The sequence below is a fragment of the Xiphophorus hellerii genome, chromosome 12, assembly GCF_003331165.1.
Source record: "Xiphophorus hellerii strain 12219 chromosome 12, Xiphophorus_hellerii-4.1, whole genome shotgun sequence".
In the NCBI taxonomy this organism is placed as follows: Eukaryota; Metazoa; Chordata; class Actinopteri; order Cyprinodontiformes; family Poeciliidae; genus Xiphophorus; species Xiphophorus hellerii.
This window is the reverse complement of record NC_045683.1, coordinates 24,618,056-24,643,855: the sequence shown is the minus strand read 5'-3', so window position 1 is coordinate 24,643,855 and position 25,800 is coordinate 24,618,056. Positions and strand designations below refer to the sequence as shown.

Below are 25,800 nucleotides of genomic sequence, written 5' to 3'. Positions count from 1 at the left end.
TTTGAGTTTGTTGGAACATTTCTGGTCTCTAATGAGAACACCCAATCTTTAAAGAATTAAACGAATTAATTAAATTCTACATTTAATGCTTTAATTAGTGTGTTTTAGATCTTCCTCACAGTCACAAAAGTTAAGCAAAACAGACAAAGAATGTAAGTGTGACAGAAATAGTGGAAAAGGGACAAAATACAGCTATAGGACGTAAAAGAAAAGGCAAACAGAAATTCTATCTAAATACTTTACATCAATGTTAGTTGTGGAAGCATCTTTTATAGGAGTTGGGGTGGAGGAATGGGGGCTTTTCACATAGTTGTGCCCAGACACAGGCCCTAGTTAAAATCCGTCCATGCCAACACTTAGTGGTCAACTAATTGGAGGAGAAGGATTTTTCATCCGAGCTAAATCATCTTTGGCAACTTCATGATACAGCCGAAGAGTGTAGTATAACTTTAAAAGGTAATCCATGCAGTCCTGACACGTGTGAAGACTGGGCACACAAAGAGTCCCTGTATGCCCGTCGGTACCGCGACGTCAGTGTCTCCGTCTCTGAGCCGAGCTGGTCGGGGCCAGCAGCAACGTCACTGCCTGTCAGCGGCTTCAGAGCAGCGCGGACGGCTTCCAGAGCAGCAGCAGCGCAGCAGCGCCGAGCTTAGCGGAAGAAGACAGCGGCGTGGACACGTTGTCTGCACGGCGGCTCGCCTCAGGTACAGCCTCTCTCTCTGCACTTGGAAAATGCTTTTTATTCATTTCAGGGCGCGTTTGCCGCTTTTCTTCTTGTCGGCTGGCAACATGGAGTGGCGTGGGTACCAAACGTGGCGAGTACACAATGACTAGCAAAGCTTTCCCCGCATTGTCGCTGTTGTGCTATAGCCATAAACTACGTTGCTATGGTACCTAAAGGCAACATCCCACCTGCTGCTGCCGCGACCGTAGCGTTTCTCCCCTCTGCTAGAGGTGTTAATCTGAAACAAAGCGCATTTCACCTAATTAAGCTGCTGTGAAGGAAACGCGAGTGCGCAAGTCTTGAAGTTTCTGTTACTTAAACACTTTCAGCTTTTGGTCTGTATACATTTTTTCTTGGAAAAAGTTATTTGGGTGGGTTTACAGCGCTTGGTAGGAGAATCTGTACACTGTTTACTTCTCACCTTGAGGCACGTTAGAACGAAACACTTTTTATGTATTTTGTTGGTCTTTTATATGATAAACTAGCAAAAATTGCGAAGTGGCGACAAGGATTTTCAACTTATTTTGCAAATTAAAACCTGAGAAGTGTGGCGTGCTATTATTTTTATTCAGCCCCCTTTACTCTGATATCCCAAAGGAAAGAAAATGCAGATTTTCTTGTATTTAGCTAAACTAATAAAAACAAATAATCCCCACAGCATGATGCTGCCACCACTGTCTCACAATAAGGATTTTGTATAAAAAGTGATATGCAATGATGACTATCATGCATAAGGTTTTGCATGTTGACCAGAAATCTATCAAAGCGTCTCTCATCTGACTGGACTGCCTTAAGTGTGATTATCCACTACTTTGTGTTGACCGATTGCATAAAATCTTAATTTATACTTTGAAGTTGGTCATTTTTACATGGAAAAAATATAATACAATGTTGAAAGAGTATGGTTTGTTGTATAGTAATATCTACAAGCTTACAGTTAGTAGATATACATATGGACAAAAGCAGCTGTTTTCCCTGTCAACATGTAGCGCTCATGCTTGCCATACAGACTCTAACTGCTCTCTTTTTTATCTTCTTAGAGCCTAAGTAAAAACCCCACATCTCAAGATTCAAGCACGCCAAAGATGGTGATTACCAGCGTAGCATCCCTCAGAAGTACTTCGCCGGCTGTGGACACAGAGAGCAGATGTTTGCATTGAAGGTGCCGAGTGCGTACCCTCTTCTTTTTGTTGTTGTTGTTAGGCTGTGTGCTCTTTGCCTCAGATTGATGTTGTCGTAAGACATCAGTGCATGACAACGCCAGGGCCCGCGATACAAAGAAATTCCATTATCCCTATCTCTCGGCTGCTGTGACGGAGAAGGAAATCACCAGGCTATTCTGTCGTGAGGCCAGGAAGGAGGAAGAATTATGAGTCAGAATGGAGGAGAGGGAAAAAAAACTGTCACTCTTCAAATCCGCCTGTAAACTTCGTAGACGGGCGGACTCTTGTGCTTATTTTGAGAGCAGCACCAGATGCCATATTGGCTTCCAAAAGTATTGGACTAAAAGCAGACCTTTTAGTCCAATTTGTGCTCTGCCAATTATTACTAAAATACTCCAAACCTTTTAATTAAACAGCGTTATGTCTGTATGAATTTCAAGGATTAGAGTTAAAGTACTGTGAGAGTGTCAGAAGTGCAAAAGAGGGTTGAATCCCAGCAAAGGCTCTGCTCATTGTGCTTTAGTTTACACACCTCCTTATCTCGGCTGTCAGGAGGGAGGATTCTGTTCGACAGTAACTTACCCCGAGCAATAGAGATAGTGGTGGGAAAAAGGAGGGGTGGGTGGAGTGAGAAGAACAGTGAACGACTGTGAGGGAGCGAGCGTGCTTAACCCAGCCTTTGAGTGACTCTTGTATCCAAGGACGGAGGTAGCAACGCATCCGAACGCCACTCTTCGCCCACGGACTGCTGTGAAGAAATGAGGCGGACGAGCGGGGACTCGGTGGCGCTCTTGTAGACTCAACAACCTGCCTGGCCCTGCTTCACAGAGTCCCCCTTCTCTCCTCCTCCTCTTCCCTGGGGTCTGATGCATCTGTCTGATGTGCCGGGGATGATGACTGAGCAAATCATGACAGCAGCTAGAGTGAAGGATTCACTCTTGTGAATGGAAATTTATCCTATTCTTTTGATATTTTTATGTTGTCTTTTTTTTTTTCTACCCAAAGAAGAAGAGAGTGTTTCTCGTTTATTTTAAATTTTTTTCCCGTGTCGGTGTCATTGCACCGACAATTTGTTGTATGTTATTGGCAGACGAGCGCGCTTGGAGAGGAGGTAGTAACAGGTGCAGCGTGCCAAGGTGAATTTGGAGGTGTGGAAGAGAGCTGAAGATCATGGGGAAATCAAACAGCAAGCTCAAGCCAGAAGTGGTGGAGGAGTTGACAAGAAAAACCTACTGTGAGTACCCTCAGCTTCTTCTTCGTTAACTTCAAACAGCCTGAAGGAAGTTCTCTGAACTTTAGAAAGATTAAAAGGAATGACTAAACATGCACAATAAAAAAGAAAAACTATTGATTTTAGTGCTGCAGTCTTCTAACGATGTTTTCCACCCACTGTGTGCCACCCAGGCTGCACAATGACCAGCCCTGCCCTGACTTAGCACTTCTTACAGTGATTATTGATGAACCAAAGCTGCGTCTAAATGTCAGCTCTCCATTTGATTTACATTTAATTGTAATTTGTTAAAGGCTGAGTCGAGTAATATTCTGCAGCTTTGAATCACATTGGGGAGAAAACATGGAGGATCTGAACTATTATCTTAATTTGGAGGCCAAATTCTGATTACTTATTTTGTGAAATTCTGACCTGCCTATGCTGATTTTTTTTATTTATTCCAATTTCTTTTAGTAACTTTTAAGTAATGACAAAATGCTTTAGTGTGCTTTCTGAGTAGACTGGTCCAAAACCTAACAAAGTCATAGAGCAATCACTCTCTGTGCGACTGAAGGATCTAAAAATACATTGAGAATAATGGTGGGAAATAAACCCGTTAAATGTCAACAATAATGATAAAAGTTTGAAATTTAGTTGGAGAATACATTTTTAGCCTTTTTGCAAGATGGAGAAGAAACTGCAAACAGTAATTTGGATTTGATTTGAATTATTTTCTAGTTTTACTCAAACTTATCTACACTTTTAAACAGTCCTGTAAATGTGATTTATAAGACAATTTATTTCTAGTTAAGAAAGTGCCATTAATATTATAAGCAAAATTTAATTATAATTGTTTAGAATTAATCTCGTAAAGAAATATGACTATTTTTCTACTTGTTATGAATACATTTTTAAACGTTGTACTGAAACAGATACTATCTTAAAGATAGACTTTTAATTTGAAATAGTATGATGATAATTATCAAAACTGGTGATAATGCCCGTATTGCTCTAAAGTTTATGTAACAGGGTTCACCTAAAAAGAAACCCAGCTAAAAAAAATATAAATATAAAGATTTTAGACTTTGTTTATTACATTTTATTAGCAATAATGTACTAACTTAAACCCAACTTTGAGTTTTCGATGAGACCTCTTTCTAATCCAACAGAAAATCATGTATTTACAGTATTTTTTTTAACTTCTTTTCAGATTAAACTGTCCCCATTAGTTCTGCCAGCTTTAGCATCTCGGCTACTGAAATTAACCTCTGGTGCATCAAGGGCAGTTAAGAGTCCCTCCATCTGGCCAAATGTGTTATTGGCATACAGAGTTTGAATGCATTATAGTTGAGATATATAGGCATCCAAAAAGTTTTGTGATTGGTATCAAAGAAAAATGTATAATTTAGTACAATTTTTTTTTCCTGGCCGAACTTCATTCTTACGTTCTAGAGCATCACTTCAACAGGGAGCTCACATACGGGAAATGTCTAAAAATAGACACGGCCCACTTGTTGATATCTATTTTCTTATTTTTTTTGTGTCCTCTCATAGTCTTTAAATCAAAACCCCGAGCAGAAATGAGATTCATAATGACCAGCAGGAGCGTTTTTCTCCGGAGACTATATTTGAATTGTTTGGGTGTTATTTTCAGAGCACAAGATTATTATTGTTTGAGCGGTACAAGCATGCAGGTGTGGGTGGGAGTTGACTTCCATTGGCTGCTTAATGATACTGTTATTTGTGTGGACGGTGTCTCTGCAGCAGAAGCAAGGAGGACTGTTGTCACAGGAAATTGCTGTGCAGAAAGATTAGGCATCATGCTGGGCTGGACTGCTCGCTGCCGTCCTGCGCTCCTTGTCTTTCCCTTTCTCTCTTACCCTTTCACCCTGCCTCTCTCTTTCGCTTTACCCCCTAATTGCCCTCTTTGAGTGGGGAATGGAATAGTGTAATTAGGATCTTATCTTGTTAGCATCGCTGAAAGGGGTACCAAGCTCTCTCTCCCACTGTGATCACTCCACCCCCCCACCCCGCGTTCTGTTGCTTGAATTCAGACTCTATCATTTCTGCTTTCTTTCATCCTATTGCATCTTTCTCTTGCCCTCCCACGAGGAGCCTCGTCTGCCATTTTATTCAGTGCTTTCTTTTAGTTCTTGACAGATTGGGGACTTAAATTTCTCTGTGCTAAGGTCTCTTTTTAGTTGACTGGTATAAAAAGCTGTACATTTTCCAAGCAAGTAATGTCCCATGTTTTAACAGGCAACAAAAAAAAGCAAAGCAAGTTGATTTCTAAAAAATGTATGCACAGTACATGTCTTTTCTCTGTGTTGTTGTGAGAGTATCTATTATTTTTAAAGCTTCATTAGCAGTATTGCAATTATTTTTACGTTGTAGTCAAAGGCACCATTAAGCTGTACAGATTGTTTCTAAAAGTCTTTGATGTTCCTGTTTTTTGCAACAACAAAAAAAAAAAAGTCTGGTGTTTTCAAAGAGCTTAATTCCACACAGAGTTTTTTATTTTTTACATTTTTGCCTTAATAACCACACTGACATCACGTGGACAGAGCAGCAGTCCTGTTCAAATCTCTGCGGGATGTAAGGCAGAGCCGTGTGATGGCACGACAGTTGAGTAAGTCCTCAAAGAGTTGATGGCTCTCATGAGTTGACAGAGTAACAAGCAGGATGTGTTCTAGCAGACTCTGGCTGAACAGAGCCTGAGCTTGGTGAATGTGGGGGAGGGGGACATGATTTCTTGATATTCACACAAATTTCTAAAACAAAAATATATAACAAAATCTTATCGCTTTTACTTAGGCACCACAGATACGCGGGTATAGATTATGAATGGGCTGATTTTTAATTGCTTTTTAACACAACTCGCAAATGAGGTAACCACATGGATTCTTGATGAGGTGAAGTCAACTTACTTGAATACAAACAACAGCATTAGAGTGAGGAAGAGAGGTCCAGTAACTTTACTTGTGGTATTATTGTTGGTCTTTGCGTTTTAGAAACTCCTGACCTGTGTAGATGAAAATACCTTGTTGATGTCAAAGGTCAGAAAGGAGAAGCTGGTTTGGAATGATAGAAATGCCTTAGTAGCTTAAATAACCACTTGTTACAAGCAATACAGAATAGTATTTCTGAATTCACATGTTGAGCCTTTCATGGATAGGCTGAAATGCTGTTAGCTAAGAACAGGAAACTGAGGCTAAAATTCACAATAGTTCACCAAACCTGAACAACAACACATTGGAAACACATCACCTGGTTTGACGAGTCTGGATTTTTAGCAGCAACTGGACCTGAATCTGGCAGAAAAGACATGGAGGGATATATGCTTGGCTGGTGATTGTGGTTTTGGATGAATTTTCTTTGCATGTTTTTTCCCCTTTTTTTACATGGTTTGAAAATCATCACCTGTCTGAGCATCGTTGCGGCCAGTGTCAATCCCTTTATGTGTGCCAGTCTTCTGATGTCTACTTATGATAAGTCACCATGTTCAAACTGTTCTCCATTGCACTCTACAGTCACCTGTTCTCAGTACAGCACATTGAAAGGGAGATTTGTATCAAGGAGGCTAAATCTGCAGCATCTGCATGATTCTGTTACATCAAAATCCCTTGGGAATGTCCAACACCTCGTAAGATCTGTGTCACAAGGAAATAGAGCAGTTCTGAATGCAGAGGAAAGTCCAACGTGATACTTGCAAGATGTATCTAATAAAGTGACCCGTAAGTGTAGATTCAAGAGAAAACAGAGTAAACTTGTTTAATTTAGCAGTCAACTGCTTATTGTGTAGAGTATTGTTTGTTTTTTAAGGAACAGACGTATAATAAACTCTTACTTGATTAGTTAGCGGGGCTATCTTCTCAGGTAGCCAGTCTGCAGTTGCAAATGTAAAATTGAGCTCGAAGTAGTTGGTAATGACTTAACATTTTTTCACAATGTTTTGTGATATTTATAGGGATAATAAAAAGTGACCATGAATACTTTTTAGCAATTTGTCACAATTCCACAAACACAGAAGTACTCAAAACTTACCCATTACCATACATCCTACATGCTTCAATAAATAGAGCAAATATATTGATAAACATAACAGAATAACTTTATTTAATCATATTTATAAATGCATTAAAGTTTATGAAGTAATTTCTTGTGGGGAAAAAACAGTTCAAACAGCAAAATTATCCATGAGAAAACATCATCAATGTGATGATAAATGAAAATGACTTCCCAGACAATGTTGTACAAGTACGATAATAATTATCTCTCCTAAATGATGGCCATTTTTCCGTCTTTCCACAGCAACAGGACTGTCAAGGGCAAGATGGAAATTTTTCCATCTTTATTCTAACCAAGCCATCCTTTGAGACTTGAACAACATCAGGTTTCCATCAGGTTTTCCTAAATCCCATCACCTCTGCAATTCTAAAATAAATGTTCTATGTGATAATTCTAGCCTTTATAAATTACCTCAGTTTCTTTCTTTCTTTTTCTTTTTTGCCTGAACTGATTTTAAAGGTCAGTTTAATAGTAGCTTGACTTACCTGTCAGTTGTGGGCTCGACCTGATATTTCTTTTCCTGGAAGAGTTCACATGAGGGGTTTCTTTGCTAAAAGCTGAGTAGAATAAGTGAAGATGGACATAAATGCAAGCAAAAGCTGCCTTTTCATCAATAGATTTAATGTGATTCTGTTGTACTATGGAAAGTAATGTGAACATTTCACAGAAAAGGTTTTTGCTTTTCCTGGCTATTGTGTAATCTAATGCCAGTTCTGGCTTTTTAAATGGCATTAGTTTAAATGTGTGGCAGGTGTACATCTGCTTTGCTGCTTTCATTTCTATGTTTTATACAGACGTAGAAACCATGACAGTGAGTTCCTCTGGGTTAAGCATTACATTAGATGATATTAATGTTTAACTAACACGCCAGGCAGTTGTGGTTAGAAGCTCCTTGTTCGGCCCCCCCACACATCTGGCTCACTAGAAGTGGTTCAGTGGCACTTTAGCAGGAAGTCTCAAAGGATGGCTTGGTTAGAATAAAGTTATTGATTTTCAGCCCTCATTTTCATTACAAAACTCCAAGGGCCAGAGAGCTGAAAATTACTTCGGTTAGTTCGGGGAAAGTAACAAGTCGAGGGGAAAACTCGTGGGATCTATTGGTCCTAGTACATCATGCTCCTTGTGTGGGCATAGAAACATATCCTGCTGCTAAAATGTATTTTACTCCTAAATCTATGGCTCACGCTCACATTCTTACTGACTTTTTTTTTTTCCAGCTTTTCAACTTCTATATGACGACTAGTCTCTGGATGCACTACAATCATTTACTTCCTCTTTGAGTGAAACAGTGCTACTTTCCAATATTTGCATGTGGGCTGATTATTGTTGTGCTCTGTGGATATGTGTTGGAAAGGTTTAGGCCAAGATGATTAACTACTAGGCTACTTTTTCTAGGACAAAACCTCTTTCTAATGTCACTTTTCTTTTTCTTTCTTTTACAGTCACAGAGAAAGAAGTACAGCAGTGGTAAGTGTGTACATTTATTTTTAATGAGACTTTTTCTGTTTTTACTTGACAATGATAATATCTAAAAAAATGTTGACAGCGGATCTCACTTTGGTGTGCTTTGTCCAGGAGTTGGTTTTTGTCATTCTATAAAAAGTGTTTTTACAGTAGATTTGAAGCTGTCTCCCTCACGCTTCCCTGAAGACAGATGAGTTCTGAAAATAGAACAACTCTGAAGCGTCACTGTGGCTAAATGACTTTGAAGGCTGATAAAACAGATACAAACATTTCCATGATGCATTCCTCCCTAACCTTTTCATTCTACTTTCAAACGGGATGTATGATAAGAGAGGAATGGTGCGGGGGTAAAGAGGTTGTAAGGTTGCTGCGTTTTGAAGGTTTTCATGAATACAGCAAAAGTAATTATACCCTGTGATTTTTTTTCATATTTTGTCACATTGCAACCAGAGATTGTAGCATATTCTATTGGAATTTTATAAAGTATAATAGATGAACACAAAGTAGAGCAATTTATTAAATGATTGATTTTTTTCAGCACCTTTAAGTACCTTAAAGAACTACCTTTTTTTTGCATTTACAGCTGGGGTTTTGTCTGGCACTTGTTCATCCTTAATTTTTAGTATCTTGTCATTCTAGAAGGTAATCTTCCATCTCAGTTTCATGTGTTTTGCTGGTTTTCTTTCACTATTACCCTGTATTTAGTTCTAGCCATTCAGAAAGTTCACTTTGTCCACTTTCAGGATGATGTTGCTGTCGTTTCACAATTTTTTATGAAGTGTTATATTTAGGGGTGGACCAATAAATTGGTCCAATTTTGTTTTATTTTGGGTTTTTGGTGACTTCCTGATACATATGTGATCTTATGCACTGATATTATCTACCTTTGCAAAGATCTGAAGACCAGCCGCTGTCCCCTTTTCCTCTGCTGTGAGAGAGAGCAGACTGACAGAAACGCCCTCCAGGTCATGTCTGCATGTTCCCGGTTTGACTATAGTCACCCAACTTTTCCCAAGTTAATGACTTTGTCACTATATTTTGTAACTTTTCACACAAAATAATTAGTACCGGCCAAATTGGAATTGGCAGGTCAGTCGTTTTAAAGATCTGCCATAAAACTGCAATCAGTGTATCTCTAGTTATTTTTCCAACACGCAGCATTTTGGATGTTGGCCAAAGAGCTGACTGTTGACCATAAAGCTTGTGGCAAACTGCAATGCATAAATGTTTTTTTTGTTTGTTTTTTTTTTCCAACAGTTGCTATCCTCAGATTTATCAAATGCATATATAAAGGTTGTCATGTAGATAGATTTTGCCACCTTAGTTATGGATTCTTCAGCTCCTCTGGAGTCTTTGTTTCTTCTCTCATTAATTCTCTTCTTGTACCCTCAGTCAGTAAAATGAACTGAACGGTGTTCTGTGGGAGGAGTGTCAAATTAAAGGAGGCAGATTAGAGACGCTTGCCACATTTTTCAAATTTTAATTAAACAAATAACGAAAAAACACATTTATTCTACACTCTTCTCACTTATGCATTGTTTTTTTCAAGTAAAATCTGTTGGTGTTACTACATAATAAAAATGTATAGAAGTGTAAAATGTAAGAATATTGCTACACAGTGTTGTACATTGACATCAAGCCTTCACAAACCTTCAGATTAGTAAGCCTTCCTGTTAGTTTTTGCAGCTATTAGTCAGTGTGACTTCTACCAGCATCGTCCTGGTACAGTTTCTTTGCCACACTTCTTATTGGTTTACTTTGGACCAGAATAAGAGAGACTATTGAGAAGATGATAGAGAGTACTGGAATTTAAAGTTGTTTTGGGTCACTGACACTGCTAACATGCATAAGAAAGTGCAGCTTCATCACAGAGATGACTCAAGCATGAGTAGTCATCACTTTTTTTGTTGTTTGCCTCCAGTTAAAACAAAGGACAGGGATTATCATAGGAGAGACCACTGTACGGAAGTGATCACTCCTCCATCTTCACACTTCACTTCTCCTGGCTCGGTTTCGCATTTCACCATCAACTTGCGCATGCATGAAAGGAGCTGTGACTCGAGAGCTAGTTGTTCCTCATGCCCTCCCCCCCATTAGAAGCTGCACGGAGGGAAGGAGCCAGGCCACGCAGCAGCGACTGCACTGTAGATATCGCTGCTGAAAGTTCCAGAGTCTTCGGGCTGCCCGAGTGCACATGGGTGGAAACCCCCCCACCCCCGCAGCCCTCAAACCTCCACCCTGCCGGCTGCGCAGCCTGCTAGCTCACCATCACCCTCCGTCATTTACAGAGATTTTTTGCATGAATCCTCACTCTTAGATCAGCAGCAATCAACACGGCCAAGTGTGAGGGATGAGAGGGAATTTTACCAGGGGAAATGCCAGATGGCGTGTAATTAGAGCACAGGCACAGACACAGAAGAATTAGCAGGGTTAGATAAATGCCTGTGTTGTGCATTAAGTTTGCTCCCGTTTTAATTCTCCTCCAAGGGGAACATCATTAGTATGCCTGAGGCCTACCTGAAATCAATAACAAAATCCCATGGCTCAGTGAGGTGCTTGCCAGCGAGGCAGGAGCAAAGGAAACATCCTGCTCTTTAGCAAGCCACCATGCTAGATGCCAATGAGAGGTTGCTGGTGCCAATAATAAATGCTTTATCACTGCCGGCGGGGTCTGATACTGTACGTCAAATCTGCTATGTTTCTAGACGTTGCAGCATCACACTGCATCAAGTACAGTCTGACTTTGTGGGGGGCTTAGCACTAGTGTCACCACAAAGATCTATCGGACATGATGCGTTCCTGGCAAATAGCTGACAGTGAAAACATGTTTGAGCAGTGCACTCCCTGGTGCACTGCTTACTGTACCCACTGTAGCAACACTGGAGTGTATGTTCGCTTTATAGAACTGGAATTACATATGTGGTTAAGTCCCTGATGTCAGCAGTAAAACGAATACATGTGATCACTGTGTGACAAGCCAAATCAACTCAAATAAAAAGTTTTATGTCATTGAAAATGCAAACAAATGTACGGCACTTAAGTATTCATGCCCCTTAAGCATTTTCACACTTTTCCAACAGTACAACTGCAAACTTTAAAGGTAAAAGTGAAATTTTTATTTCTTAAATAAAAAAAGAATAATATTCATCCCCCTTGAGTTTGTAGTTTGCACCAGGTCTGCACATATAGAAACTGACATTTAGACTCATTCCTCTTCACAAAATAACTCAGTCAGATTGGGTCGAGAGTGCCTGTGAACTGCAAATTTTAAGTTTTGCTGCATATTTTTAAATGGACTTTAAATGGATCATTCTAATAGACGAGCAAGCTTTGATCTAAACCAGGGATTTTCAAAGTGTGGTAGAGTTAGCTCCCTGTCATAGTGCAAAGCAACAACTGTGCCCTTCCCCAACTACATTATAGCTATTATATCATCTTTCAGCATTTTGCTGTTGCATAACTTGATGTTCCATTCATGCTTGTTTCTCTGAGGTTGTGAGGATTTAGCTGCTTTAACTGCTAAGCGCAGCGCCACATGCGTTGCTTCCTTTGCCTTGTCATTTACACTGATAAAAGTACGAACTACTTTCCTCTGTGACCACAGTTCACTTGGTTTGGTAGACAACAGTGTGACAGTGCAGCATCTTTAGATGATAAATCCAACTTTAGGTAACCATTCTCATGGTTTCTGCTGTTCTTTAATTATTTTTTCTTAGACTAGACTCTGTCTCTCACCAAAGGTTTAGGTAATAAAAATCTGCCCATTTTGTTTCTGGCATATGCTTGGTGAAGTTGGCTTTTTTATTTTTTTAAATTCATTTCTCTCCCCCACCATTAAAAAGCTCTTATCTAAACCATTTTGTTGTATGGATGTTGCGATTGTTGAACTGCCACTCCAGTGTCAGGTCTTTTTCCAGGATCGCCCTATATTTACCTCCATCTTCCCATCAAACCTGGCCAGGTCCTGCAGAGTTAGCGTAAACCTCTCTTCTGCTCCTCTGCTTAAAACTCTTCTGACAGTTTTTCTGCTGTGTATTGGTAAGGCAACTTTGTGGTTATGCCATACTTTCTATTTTTAGATGATAGACTGAACATTCATGAAATGTTCAAAGCTTGGGATATTGTTTTATAATCTAATCGAAAAACAAAAATCCCAGTAAAGTGGAGGGAATTTTGTGGTTGTAATGTGAGAACATATAGAAAAAAGTTGAATACTTTTGCCAGGTTCTCTGTGTTTTAACCTATTTCTTCTAATCGTATTAAATTTATTTTTGCATAGATTTTGTGGTTCTGGTAATGTTGCTTGAGGCATCTACAGTTGCACTCAAAGTTATTCATACTTTAGTTTGAATTTAGTTTTAAAGTAATCTTTTAATTTTACCATCATGTTTCATGTAAAATAATTTTAATTCGAGCCAGCCAGAGTCTTGAGCTGAAACTGTTACAGAATCTATGGAGGAAGCTAAAGATTAGGATGATGGCAAGGAGGATTCATGCTAAAAACTGGAACTCAATTGTAAAAAGGATAATGCCAACAATTGTATGAAGGTTTTAAATAATGTTCAACATCCAATTCTATTTAAAAAATATAAAATTCTATTTTAATTTCTTAATTTTTTTTTATCTCGTGAAAGGTGCCTGTCTCGTTTTTATCAGAAAGAAAATTACTTCTTTTTTTTTTTTAATGACTACAAATTTAAATTTGCCTGAGTGTATGAATAATTTGAGGCTTGTTTGTGAGCCACTGGAGAGAAATGTATCTTTTTATTTTTGTTCTTGAAATTGTCTGGTTCTGCAGCACTAGTTTGATCATTTTATTTTGCAGATCTGTCACTGCTGTAAAAGTGCGGTAAGATTTTTTTTTCAGTGACTACATATTTAGACTAGTCATTAAGGTGCTCTAAAGATGTTGAAAGTAAGCCATGCTTCTGGCACTCTTAAGGCAAATAACAAAGGAGTACTTAAGAGATTCAGTTCCCCTTTTAGATATAACTTATTAGAAATAAAAAAAAACTTTGTGTATAAAAGCTTTTACATAGCAGATTGTAAAAGTTCTTAAATTTAACTCTTTTTGTGAAGAGTTTTCCAGAAGAATATTTTTCATTAGTATGCTCTTACTTCCTGCAATTTACTAAGTGGAATTCCTCTGTCTGGTCAAAAATGATGAAAAGTTGTTCTTTTTAATTATAAAAGGAAGAAAAAGTTTGAATCTACTGTGTACCTGCTTTTGTCTATTAGTCCACAAGAGGGCACAAAACACATTATCAGATGGGAATACTTGTGCATAATTATTTCATTTCTTTTTTTAGAATTTATAATAATATAAACAACAATACAGTTTTTTGCAGACCTTGGGAATCGATTGTATGATTTGTTTTCATAGACTAATAACTATCACTTCTGATAAATTAAATTCATAGAGAAAATGAGCAGAATTCACTTGCTAAAAGCCATGATTTTATTGTAGAACAATTTAAGTCTAAATACCACATTTGGATCTGTTTTTATTTGCTCTGTAATGAGAGGGTTTGTCAATTTATATAGTATTTTGTAATCCCAATGAAACACACAGGAAGCATTTTTTCAATCATTACTACGTCTGTATTTGTTGCATATTTTGTTGCTACTAAACAGAAAGCTGTTTTTCTCTCTAGTAAGCAATAGCCAGATAAATAGTTTTTGTGTTGGCTCTTCAATAATAAATTTACTAAGATTAATCACAAAAGAAGCTATACCTGGTTATCCGTTTTTTTATTTATTTAAAGTACATTTTATTTTTTATTTTGTAACAGCAGCTGTGATTTAATGGCTTGCAAAAGTATTCCTGTCCGTTGCTATTTTCCATATTATTTCATGTTACAACCACAAAACATCCATGTGCTTTATTTAGACATGATAGACCAGAACAGCGTATGTAGTGCTTAGATATGACTGAATTGAGTTGTATCATTTTGTATTCAAACCCGTATAATGTGATACCCCTAACAGGTGCAGTTCAACTAACTGCCTTCAAAATAATTAATAGTCTGCTTGAGTATATTTCATGTCAGAATAAATCCAGCTGCTCTGTGAAGGCTTCAGAGGTTTGTTAGAGAACATTAGAGAACAGCGGCATCATCAGGACAAAGGAACATGGTAGAAATAAATCTGAGGAGAAGTTTAAATCAGGGTCGGGTTATAAATAGGAGTGCACCAATAAATTGGCAGACTGATAATTCCACCACGATTTCCTTAGTTTTGGGAGATTAGCTACCGCCCCACACATAAATATTAAACTGATTTTTAAAAAATCCATATTTTCCAAAATCAGAATCGGCAGGTCAAGCATTTTAAAAACCGTAGATCTGCCAGAATACTGCAATCGGTGCTCTCTTCCTAGTCATAAGACAAAGGTTTTGGATTTTACAGAGCACAAACCAATTCATCACCCGAATATGGAAAAGTATTGCACAACTGAAAGCATACAAAGTTACAGTTCCACCTAAACCATTGTCAGGACATCTCTTACTACCACGCGTCTAGATTTCATGGAAGACTGAGGAGAAGAAAGTCGTTATCGAAAGGAAGCTATTAGAAATCTTGGTGGTGGCAGCATCAGGCTGTCGGTATAAGGGATAGGAAAGCTTGTCAGAGTTTATTAGATGATTCAGTAAGGTAAATATAGGACAATCCTGGAAGAAGATCTGTTAAGAGGTTGCAGGAGACTTGAGACTGACGTAGTGGTTCACCTTCCAACAGCACAAGAATCCAAACAATTACCCAGAGCCAATATGGCATGTGTCTACATCTGCTATCGCAGTCAAAGTTCAGACGTACTCCATCATATCTGGCCATACCTGAGCTGAACGAAGACGGAAAATCTTTTACAAAGGTTCTACAATCTATTGAGCTGAGTATAAATACTTTAGAGATGTAAAAACATTGGAAAGGTGCCATTTTTCTTCTACTTAACAAATATACAAAGTTTGTGTTAGTCCATTATGTAAAATGCACTAAAGCTTGTGTTTGTAACAGTGCAAAAAGAGAAAAAATGTTTAATGCCTCAACAATATGTACGTCATTATCGGCAATATAAGATAGAAGTTATAGAAAGGCTAGAAAAAAGGTGTAGAAGATAGAAAAATGATGGATTCCCATGAAAAGGGTTGGCTTTGGATTAGGACATGCTTTGTGTCTCCTGCACTTTGAATACCAATGAGGTTATACTTCATTATAGTGAGCTTGGCGCTCATTTCACTGCATATCATCTCCAGATAATTCATATTACATCGTTCTGCTGTCATCTCGCTCCTCTTCTTGCTAAACTTTTTTCTCCAGCTGCTTCTCAAAGCAGCTTCCCATCTTTTGGACTTACACGAAGCTGGCTTTGTTATCTCCCAGGCAGATTAAAAGTAAAGCGTGTAAGAAGAGGAAGGACTCAGTGTGTGCACGGAGAAGCTCCGTGCTGGCCTTCGGTCTTCTTCAAAGCTCTACTGTGCTTTAATTATAGACCGGCCTTATTTTGAGAAGCACATGCAGTGCTCTCCTGTGTGTACTTCATCAGTTTTGCAATGTTTTATATAACTAGAGGGGTAATCCTCCTCTACTTCCTCCTCCTGCTACTCATCTAACATTTATTTTTATAGAAACAAACACTCTCTATTTTGTTCCTTGAGCTGTTGGTTTGATTACGCGATGGCTTGTTTTCTCCGTTACAAAAGCAGTCCCGCAGACAGCCTACCTCTGAGTGACTGCGCCTCTAATTGCTTATGAGATGCTTCTATTTTTAGGCTAATAGAGATGTTAAGTCGCTCTCCAGATATGTCATTTCCAGGAGCAAGAGGAAGCTCTCCGACTTATCTATCAGCTCCACATATTATCAAAGAGAAGCAGAAAGGAATTTGATTAGCGTTAACCACCTTGGGCTCGCTATTGGATTAGAGTGATCATCTTATCTATGAGTGAGACAAATAGCTTTGCACTTTACCTTTTTGGTCTGGCACATTCTTTCAAGCTGAATCAGTCACGCTCGCGTGCCGTCGAGGTGACGAGGTGACTTCAGTCCGCTGTCCAGTTGGAGCCTGATTATCTGATTGCAGGATGGATGTTTTGATACTTTTTTTTTTTATATATATATTTTGATTTTGTTTTTCAGGTACAAAGGCTTCATCAAGGATTGTCCCAGCGGCCAGCTGGATGCTTTGGGCTTTCAGAAGATATACAAGCAGTTTTTTCCTTTCGGAGACCCCACCAAGTTTGCTTCATTCGTCTTTAATGTATTTGATGAAAATAAGGTTTGTACTTCATATTGTGTAGAATTTAAGACACTAATAAGAAATTGAAATTAAATTAAAAGCACCGGTTTCTGGTTTTCTGGGCTCCTTTTCTCTGCTGTTAAACTTAATAAATGGCATTTATAAAATCTGATTGTTTTTTTAAGCATGCTGTTGTTCCTGGAACATGTTTTGTCCTTTTTCTTAGAAGCACAGGGCATGTGTTTTTTCTTTTTTTTTTTTTGCAGAATGCTCTTCATTCAGACTCCTTTCAACTGAACTGTCGAACGCATTTAAAGGGAGTGGAGTCCTTTAACAAAATATGATCAAAGTGTACTGTGCAAGGCTGTTATAGATTTTAACTCATAAGTATTGGCGTTTAAAGCACCCACATTATTATTGCAGTTGCCTTACATAACTTAGAAAAAATGGCTACCAAGCCTTGATTATTCGTTTCCGACAAAATCCTGAAAACATTCTCATAAAAGCTGACTTTTTACAGTTGTTCTGGACTTTCTCTTAGTAAAACATTACATCTGCATGCACTATATTTTAAGAAGTTTTTCTATATTTTAATAATGGTTTAATTGTAATGCCAATAAAGTATTTACAATTTTTTAAATGTCTATAAAAAAAACCCCATTTTATAATAAAATGTTACAGAAACTTTTCATTTTTATTTTCAAAATTGATTCTTCTTTTACTGTGTTTTACCTGTTGAGAGATGCCCTGTCTCATTTCCTATTAGAAACAAACCTTCTTGCGGATCCGCTCTCTCCACAAACCTCCCTACATCAACAGCATACCACACAGCAAGTCGTCAGGATACTAAATCAGCCATTATAGTCTCTATTTCCCTGTAAATGTCATTACAGCGGTTTAAAAAGACATGGGTTGTTAGGGGCAATTTAGATTTGTTACTTCAACAAAATACCCATGTGGCCTACAATGCACTTTTACAAGCTATGCATACAAAAAACAGGGTGTGTTTTTTAGAACCTGGCTGAGCAAAATGAGACATTGTTGATTTGGGGCTCAGCTGGATTACACACAGCAGAGCACCAACAGGTGATGATGAGTCAGGAACAAAGACACTGATCGTTTACAAATGAATGGACGATGTCCTCCAATCAGGACCTTAGGAAAAGGATTGGGACATCTCTATAGATCACCCTATATGACGAGATACTATGACTTGTGTTTAAGACCAGTTAATGAACTCTCTGTGACATATTGTTTTTAAAACAAATGTTTTTGGTATTTTACAATTTTCTCATTATTTCTGTTAGAATCAAACAGTTGCTTGTTTATTCATGCAAGTTTGAGCAAGGCCAAAATGTTGTGTGTATATTTGAACCCCCAACCCAATGTGACAGCTGCAAATAATTATTCAAATTACGTTTAAGCAGAGGAACAATAAGCAAGCAGCTCCCCGGGGTGCTAGTGTGCCCCCTGGAGGTTTATTGACTTGCAGATAAATGTCTTTGTTTTGGAGGGATCAGACAAACTCCGGCATGTCTGACGATTATCTTTGACTCTCATTAGTGTTAGGCAGCCCATAGTCAGAGAATGCATTGATCTCTGGTTTTATGGCTTATGTCACTGGCAGCGCATGACTTCAGCATTTTTCTTAGTTAGGCAGATGTCTAGTAGAGATAAAATTAGCTGACCTCAGAGACCATCAAGAGCGCCTGACTGTTTTCTGATGTGGGGGTGGAGGGATACAGGTTGACGTCTGTTGTCAAGGAATGTGGGAAAGCTTTTGTCATGCAGCGGTGGCCTTTAGTATTTCTAGCCACATTATGAAGCTAAATCCTGAAATTTCCACTATATAAAGAGTTCCTATGTAGCTTTGGGTGTGTGGAATTTTTCTTTTATACATTTTTTTTAAAAGGAGACAATTTTATGTTTCAAGACTATGTAGCATTTGAGCTACTTTCATCTCTTGTGTCAACTTTGACTGTCTTCCATTCTATTTTCTGCTTCAAGTGCAGCCACACAGGGAAAAAAAAAAACAATATTAAGACCCTAATTCCAAAATTGAATGCAGTCATTTAAGACTACGAAAGCTGAAACATCCAAATCGGGAGTGGAGTTTCTCCCTTGTTCAACAAAATTATCCTCCACGATCAATCAAGATGAGGAATGTTTGGGAAAAATCTGTAACATCTTGGCCACCAAAACCCGGTGATTGTGTTCGTTAGGCGGGAGTCTTAAGAAGATGAACCAGTAGCATCCGTCTCACTAATGACCAGAGGTGACATGTCTCAGCCTCAGGAGAGAGCCAGGTGCAGGGCGAAAAATAGCAGCTCAGTTGGAGCAAACGTCTGGCCCAGTTTTCAGCACAATGCAGGAAGGACACCATGAAAGAACGGGGAGGCGGAGAATGGTGGGGCGGGGGGGGGGGGGAGAGTTCATTAAAGTTAGCGTTACACAAAATGTGATGTGGGATGGTCTTCTTGTCTAGAGCTGATTACATTCTGCGTCTGTTTCTGTCGCTCGCTAGGACGGACGAATTGAGTTCTCCGAGTTCATCCAGGCCCTGTCGGTGACCTCCAGGGGGACTCTGGATGAGAAGCTCAGATGTAAGAAGGAACTGTTCTCTGTTTTCTGCCTTGAAATGAAAGGATTTAGCTTTAATTGGGCTGCTTACATATCACAAAGGACAGATGGGTTCAAAGGAGCACCAACTGTAAAAGATTACCGTATCCGTCTTCAGTAAACTAGAGCATCTTGAAAAAAAACAACAACAACATATTGGTCAAATTCTAACCAGGTCTGTTTCATTAAAACTAACATGATCTAAATATTTGATAGCAGCTTGCAAAGTATTCACTCCCTTCTTTCATGTTATAACCTCTAAGAGCAGTGTGTTTTATTAGGACTTCACATTAAAAACCAGCACAAAGAAGTGTATAATTAGGAAGTGAATGAAAAATTCTATATGGTTATGGAAAATTTTTACCAGTAAAAGTCAGTAAATTGTGTCATGTATTAGTATTCAGCTGCCCCGAGTCCATATTTTGTAGAACCACCTTCTGAAGTTTGCAAAATAACAATTGATTAGAGAAATTCAGACTTATTTAATACTGATTGGACTCTCATTTAGGTCTGAACTTTGACTGGGCCATTCTAACACACTATGACTATGCTCGATCTAAACCATTCTATTTTTGCTCTGGCTGTATATTTTGCCATCCTGCTGGAAAGTCAATCCATGCCCAGTCTAAATTCTTCTGCAGCTTCCTGCAGGCTTCTTTCCCAGATTCCACTAAACTGCATTTAGCTCCTTGCCTTTCATCATCAAACCTGACCGGCTTTGCTATCGCTGCTGAAGGGAGCATCACTCCAGCATGACGCTGTGATTATTCAATTCTATACAAATTGAGGCTGAATTGCCTCCCTGGCATGCAGTCAGGCCCTGCAGAGCTCGGCTAATGCGCTAATATTGGAGCCAGGTGTGCTGAAATAGAGAGACGTCTAAAAGTCACAGAATACCGACCCTTGAGACCACTGCTTAACATCATTATGCTTGAAAATATGATTTGATCAGTTTATTGTACTTGTTTCAATTTAAGTTCTTTGTATCATTATTGCAATACAGTAAATGCTATAAAGTACCGTAATAATTCTTTTTTGTCAATATCACAATCATTCCTATGATCAAGGCATTTCATATCGACGTGCAGTTAGTTTTTCAAAACGCTTAGCATTTTTTATTTTTAGAGTACACAGCTAATAGTTGTCCTGTCTACAGATTGTCTCACTTGAGCTGTTGCTCATCTCTTAATAGTTTTGCACTGTCCTATATTCTTTCCATTTTAAGATGAGGGATTGAACAATGCTCCATGAGATGTCATAAGCTTCAGATATTATCTTTTTTTTGTATCCCGACCCTGTTTTACACTTCTTCACAGCTTTGTTCCTTGATGTTCATGACGCTCTTTGTTCTTTAATGTTTTCTAACAAAACAGCTTTACTTTTACTAAAATTAAGTCACACAAATGTGCATTCAAGTTTTAATTTATGACTTCTGGAAAATAATTGCTCTGGATTTCATTTTGGGGTACCTGAGTAAAACAGGACCTGTCACACTTTTCATATATTTATTTGAAAATATTTTAGAAAAAAAAGAAAACATGCTTTTAATGCTGCCTCAACATTACATTTAACTTTCTGTCGCGTTCCCGTGCTTACTCAAGATTTTATTTAGGGGTGTCAGAGTAAAAAAGAGCTGAATACAAATGCGCACAACAGTTCAGATTTTTCTTTGCAGACAAATAATTTTGCTTTCCAAATGCACCACTTTGTGCCGATCTATCGCATAAAATCTGAAAACATTCAAAACTTGTCATTAAATTATGACAAAATATAAAAATCACCTTTTTAAACTTTTATTTTTACTTTTTTTTCCTCTGTGCAGGGGCCTTTAAACTGTATGATCTCGACAACGACGGCTACATAACTCGTGATGAAATGTTAAACATTGTAGATGCTATATATCAAATGGTGGTAAGTATGGGGCCCACATCTTTTTTCCTCTTCCTGATTTGCTAGAGTGATAATTATGCGACGTCTATCTCAGGGAAACACTGTGGAGCTACCAGAGGAAGAAAACACACCAGAAAAGAGAGTGGACCGTATTTTTGCAATGATGGACAAGGTCAGTGTAGCGTTATAACACTTTATGCTGTAGCCCTTTACTTGATCTCCTAGCATCAAACTTTAGTTGACACAGATAAGTCCAGCAATAATTATTAATTTAGCATTACCTTGGCTAATTTTGCCTTTGTTGCTACCCTAAGAGCCACAGGGACTGAAGCTTGGAGCTGGTAGTTGTAGCCAGAGCAGTATCACTAACACTACAGTCTATAAACGTCATTTATAGTCACCTTCAGCACTGGCCCTCAGTGCCCACACTCTCAGGCCTAGGAATCCACTCAGCTGTAGTGAAAGGTGAGATGCAGCTCACCACTGCCAGCTGTAGCCAACAGGACTACCAGTCTACCAACAACTAGGCTCACTGAACTTAACATCAGTTAATCAGCATAAAGCAGGAGCAATACAGTTGCTGCTAAATAATAAACTAGCTCTGAACCTGTTCTCATTTTACCACTTTACAAGAGTTTATAAAATGAACTATGACAATTTCAATGTATTAAATGTTTTTCATTGAGATTTCTTTGGGATAAACCAGCATAGGGATGCACCAGTATGAAAATTTGTGCCTATATCAATATCCAATTTTTAGTATTGGTTTTATGGCCTATAGGCAATATCTACTGATATTATATACAGTATATTATGTATATATAACACCTTGAAAAATATTACCATTGCAACGCTGACTTTACCACTGCTTCTCTGGTTCATTTAAACTCCCTGCAATCCCTTGCTGCATCGCTATTACCGTCACATTACCAAACAAATACCACATGACCAAAACAGATGGCAACAAGATGGACAAGATATTGATCAAAAATGACTAATATCGGCTGATACCAATGCTAGTACCGCTGATATATCCTGCATCCCTAAGCCAGAATAAAGTAATGAGTGGCTATGAATTCGATAAAAGTAAAACAACTAAATTTTAAACAATAAAACAGAAAATTGGACCTTTTATCAAATAGTCGCAAGAAGAAGTCAGTAGCAATAACGTCACAAAATGTGACTGACTGCATAACATGGCGAAACAGTACAGTAGCATTGCCTGATTTTTTTTGTTTGTTGATCGTTTCAAAGCTTCAGTCTCATTGTGTTTCCTGTTGCAGAATGCAGATGGGAAGCTGACTCTGCAGGAGTTTCAGGAAGGGTCAAAGGCAGACCCTTCCATTGTTCAGGCACTGTCACTCTATGACGGACTTGTGTAGAAATGTAAGGTGAGTGGAGGGAAAACAAAACAAAAAAAAAAAAAAAACGAGCTGGACCATTCCTCAGCTCCTCTCTGATCTGTTACGTCAAAATCTCTGTTAAAACAGTAGAGTTCCTATTCCATCAGAGCCGACTGTGGAAGACAAAAAAAACGGAGGAAAGCCACTGTCTGCTCTCAGTTTGTTCTCATGAATTATTCAAATGGCCCACTTGTTTACTGGCAGTGTAATATTGTCGCAGCTCTGAATAAAGATGGAAACATCTCACTGCCTAATGTAATGCACTGGCTGCTGCCAATTGTGGCTGACATCCTGCTCGGTGTTTTGTCAACTGTGAAGCGAGCTTATGAAGACATATGCATTCTGTGTAAATGCTCTGTTTGCTTGTTTTCTAGCTAGCTCCGATCGCATCCAGGTATTACGACGCCGCTCTCCATCTTCAGCGTAGTGATTATCCCTTTCGCAACTTTTTCAGAGGGGTCCGACAGCGTCCTTCTGCTTTTTGCACGCCAACGCCGTTCCGTCACCTCCTGATCAACCCAAAAGGGAGGATTACAAACTTTCATTGTCCAATTGTTTGCGTTCATTCGCAAAAAAAGGAGATCAAACGCAAAATTCTTCTGATGTAACGAGGAATGCCTGCCCTCTCCCTCAGTCATTGCTCAGTGCTCCTGCGGCCGTGTAGCGCAGCGGCGTTGTGGACTGTGTTCGAATGTTTCTGTGTTCTGGGAGCGAAGTGTCAGACAATCCGAGGAACAGGATCCCTCAACGATGCTTGCGTTCTTCTCGTCTAAACGGCGTAAATCACCAGAGGGATTGTGCTTCTGCCGCGGCTGCTTCACCTCCACATTGAGATACTTTAAATCTCTGGAAATAATGTGTTACGAACACTAACTTAAAAGCTACAAAGCAGTTATAATGTATATATTATAATGTAAATACAATGGTAATTTATTTTCTGCTTTGCTGCATTTATGAGACTTTTCTCATAAATATAGAATGATTTTTTTTTTTTTTAATCAAAGGTGTCGAAATGTATTGCACTGTATTTTTCCTTACCATTGTTGGAGCGTTCTTTTTTCTCTCATTCCCAGGTTAGTTCTCCTGAGAGAAGAGGAATGTTTAAGTAGCACAGAGTTTTCTATGGATAATTTTTATTGCGTTTGCTGTCCGTGCACCCCGTTGTGTTTTAATTCCCCCCCATTAGCATGATTGTGTCCTATTGACCCTGTTGCACAACTGCATCCTGAATGACTCGGCTTGAACAACGGAGAGCATTCCCGCAGCTTTACATCAGAATTGAGGCCGAGCGTTTTTTTTGTTTTTTTTTTGAGAGCGCTGCACTCCACCCTTGGCAACACAAAGCCCGGGTCTCTGAGAGGCGCAAACAAGACGTCAGTTTTGGTTGTAAAGCTTTGGAGATCGCCTTGGTTGCAAGTGTCTACATGATATTTGCAACGTGTGAGGCCAGAGCATGCGATTCTTCCTTCTTTTTATATTTAGATTATCTATTTTAGAACATTTTTGGTGTTTTATCTGCTTCACTAATAGTTGTTTGCCTTATGCAGATTATAATTTACTAGATTATGATTGTCATTTATCTGTTAATCAGTGTAAGAGCACGGAATAAAATGCATTTAAGTGGCTAATATTTATATTTCTGTATTTTAGTTTGGAATGAGTAGAAAAGTGTTACAATTTTTTATTGAGAAGCATTTAGGATGCATTTAAGGGACAGCTTTGTAGATTAAGTTTTGTTCAAATGTAGAATTTCAAATTACCTTGATTATATTCCTATTTGGAGAATATCACGCAAGTTTGCACAGATTGCGTTAAGGCAAAAAATATGGGACATGTTCTGGGTTCAGTATTCCACTGTGTAACATCACATAATAAGAAGTGTCATGTTAAGCTTTAGTGCCTGTTATTGCTTTGCAACACAGAATCTGATGTGCCAGCTTACTAAACCTGTACTATACGACTAATGAACAATGAAGTACATAAAACTGGCATGTGGCAGTGATGGATGAATTAATGCCACCTGGCGGCTTTTGAGCCTCTCGGCCTCGCTGGGATTGAGTCACTTTCTGTTATTTTTTCTCATCAAAGACCGGTGCATGACATACCAAAAGGAAGAAATGTCCAGATTTATGACTGTTCTGTCATTTAAAGTCCGAGCCTTTTGTATTTGTAGCATGTGATACTAAAAAGTGCAGTAAAACACGAGTGTGTTTGAAAGTGAAGCACCAGCCTCGTGTTTGGAAAATGAACTGGCTCTCCACCACATGCTTTGCAGGAAAACAATCACCTGCTTACATTCATGTAATGCTGGAGCTGTTCTCGATACGTGCATTGTGGCTCACTAACAAGGGCGCCACAGCTAATGGGGCAGCAAGAACATTTGCAAGTAAGTCTTCTTTTGCCTATTTGCATTATTCAGTCACTATCGAGCAACTATTTATTTCTGTGCTAAACTAAAGTGTTACATTTTACATTATGGTATAGTAAAATAAGTCCATGCACAATGTGATCGGCAGCTAGCCTAGCCTGCCATTGATTTATTTTTTTGATTTTTAATTGGTGCAGCCATCCCATATACCAAATATACCACAGATATGCTCTGTTGTTGCAAAATTATTGCTGCTGCAACTCAAATGTCACAGCACTTACTTATACTACACTATCCTGATTGTTCTCTTAACTAAGGATATTTGAAACTTTAACTAAAATTTATTTTACTTCCTAAACTATTTTTCTAATAATTATCAGACCACTTGGGAGCATTGAAATTGCATGTTCGTAGAGCCATTTCAGTCTTCTAATGTGGAAATAAAAACGAGGCAGTGATGTCATGGCTAAAGTAACGGACTCGGTCCTGATGCAGTTGGAATCTGTGAATCCCAGGCAGTTTATCTCGATACATGTGTACATTTGCGTTTAGTTTTTGTGCATTTCAGAGCAGGAGTGCATCAAAAGTGTCATACAAGCATCAAATGTGTGACAAGACTTGGATGTTCCAGCAAATCACCCTTATTTCCTTACACTT

General features: G+C 38.6%; 1 protein-coding gene across 3 annotated transcripts; it reads left to right on the top strand.

The window, feature by feature from the left end:
* The first annotated feature begins 531 nt into the window (after positions 1-531).
* Positions 532-24,997, top strand: ncs1b (neuronal calcium sensor 1b). 3 transcript variants are annotated; one of them, XM_032578452.1, is made up of 10 exons: positions 532-704; positions 1,765-1,886; positions 2,978-3,121; positions 8,608-8,632; positions 16,764-16,902; positions 19,388-19,466; positions 21,305-21,393; positions 21,467-21,544; positions 22,656-22,763; positions 23,230-24,997. In XM_032578452.1, exons 3-9 carry the CDS (start codon positions 3,058-3,060, stop codon positions 22,752-22,754), a joined length of 573 nt encoding a protein of 190 aa, XP_032434343.1. In that variant the 5' UTR covers positions 532-704; positions 1,765-1,886; positions 2,978-3,057; the 3' UTR covers positions 22,755-22,763; positions 23,230-24,997. The 3 variants fall into 3 exon arrangements, with proteins under 3 accessions (XP_032434343.1, XP_032434341.1, XP_032434342.1); XM_032578450.1 differs by having other exon boundaries at positions 23,150-24,997; XM_032578451.1 differs by having other exon boundaries at positions 1,765-1,893; positions 23,150-24,997.
* The last annotated feature ends 803 nt before the right edge of the window (positions 24,998-25,800 follow it).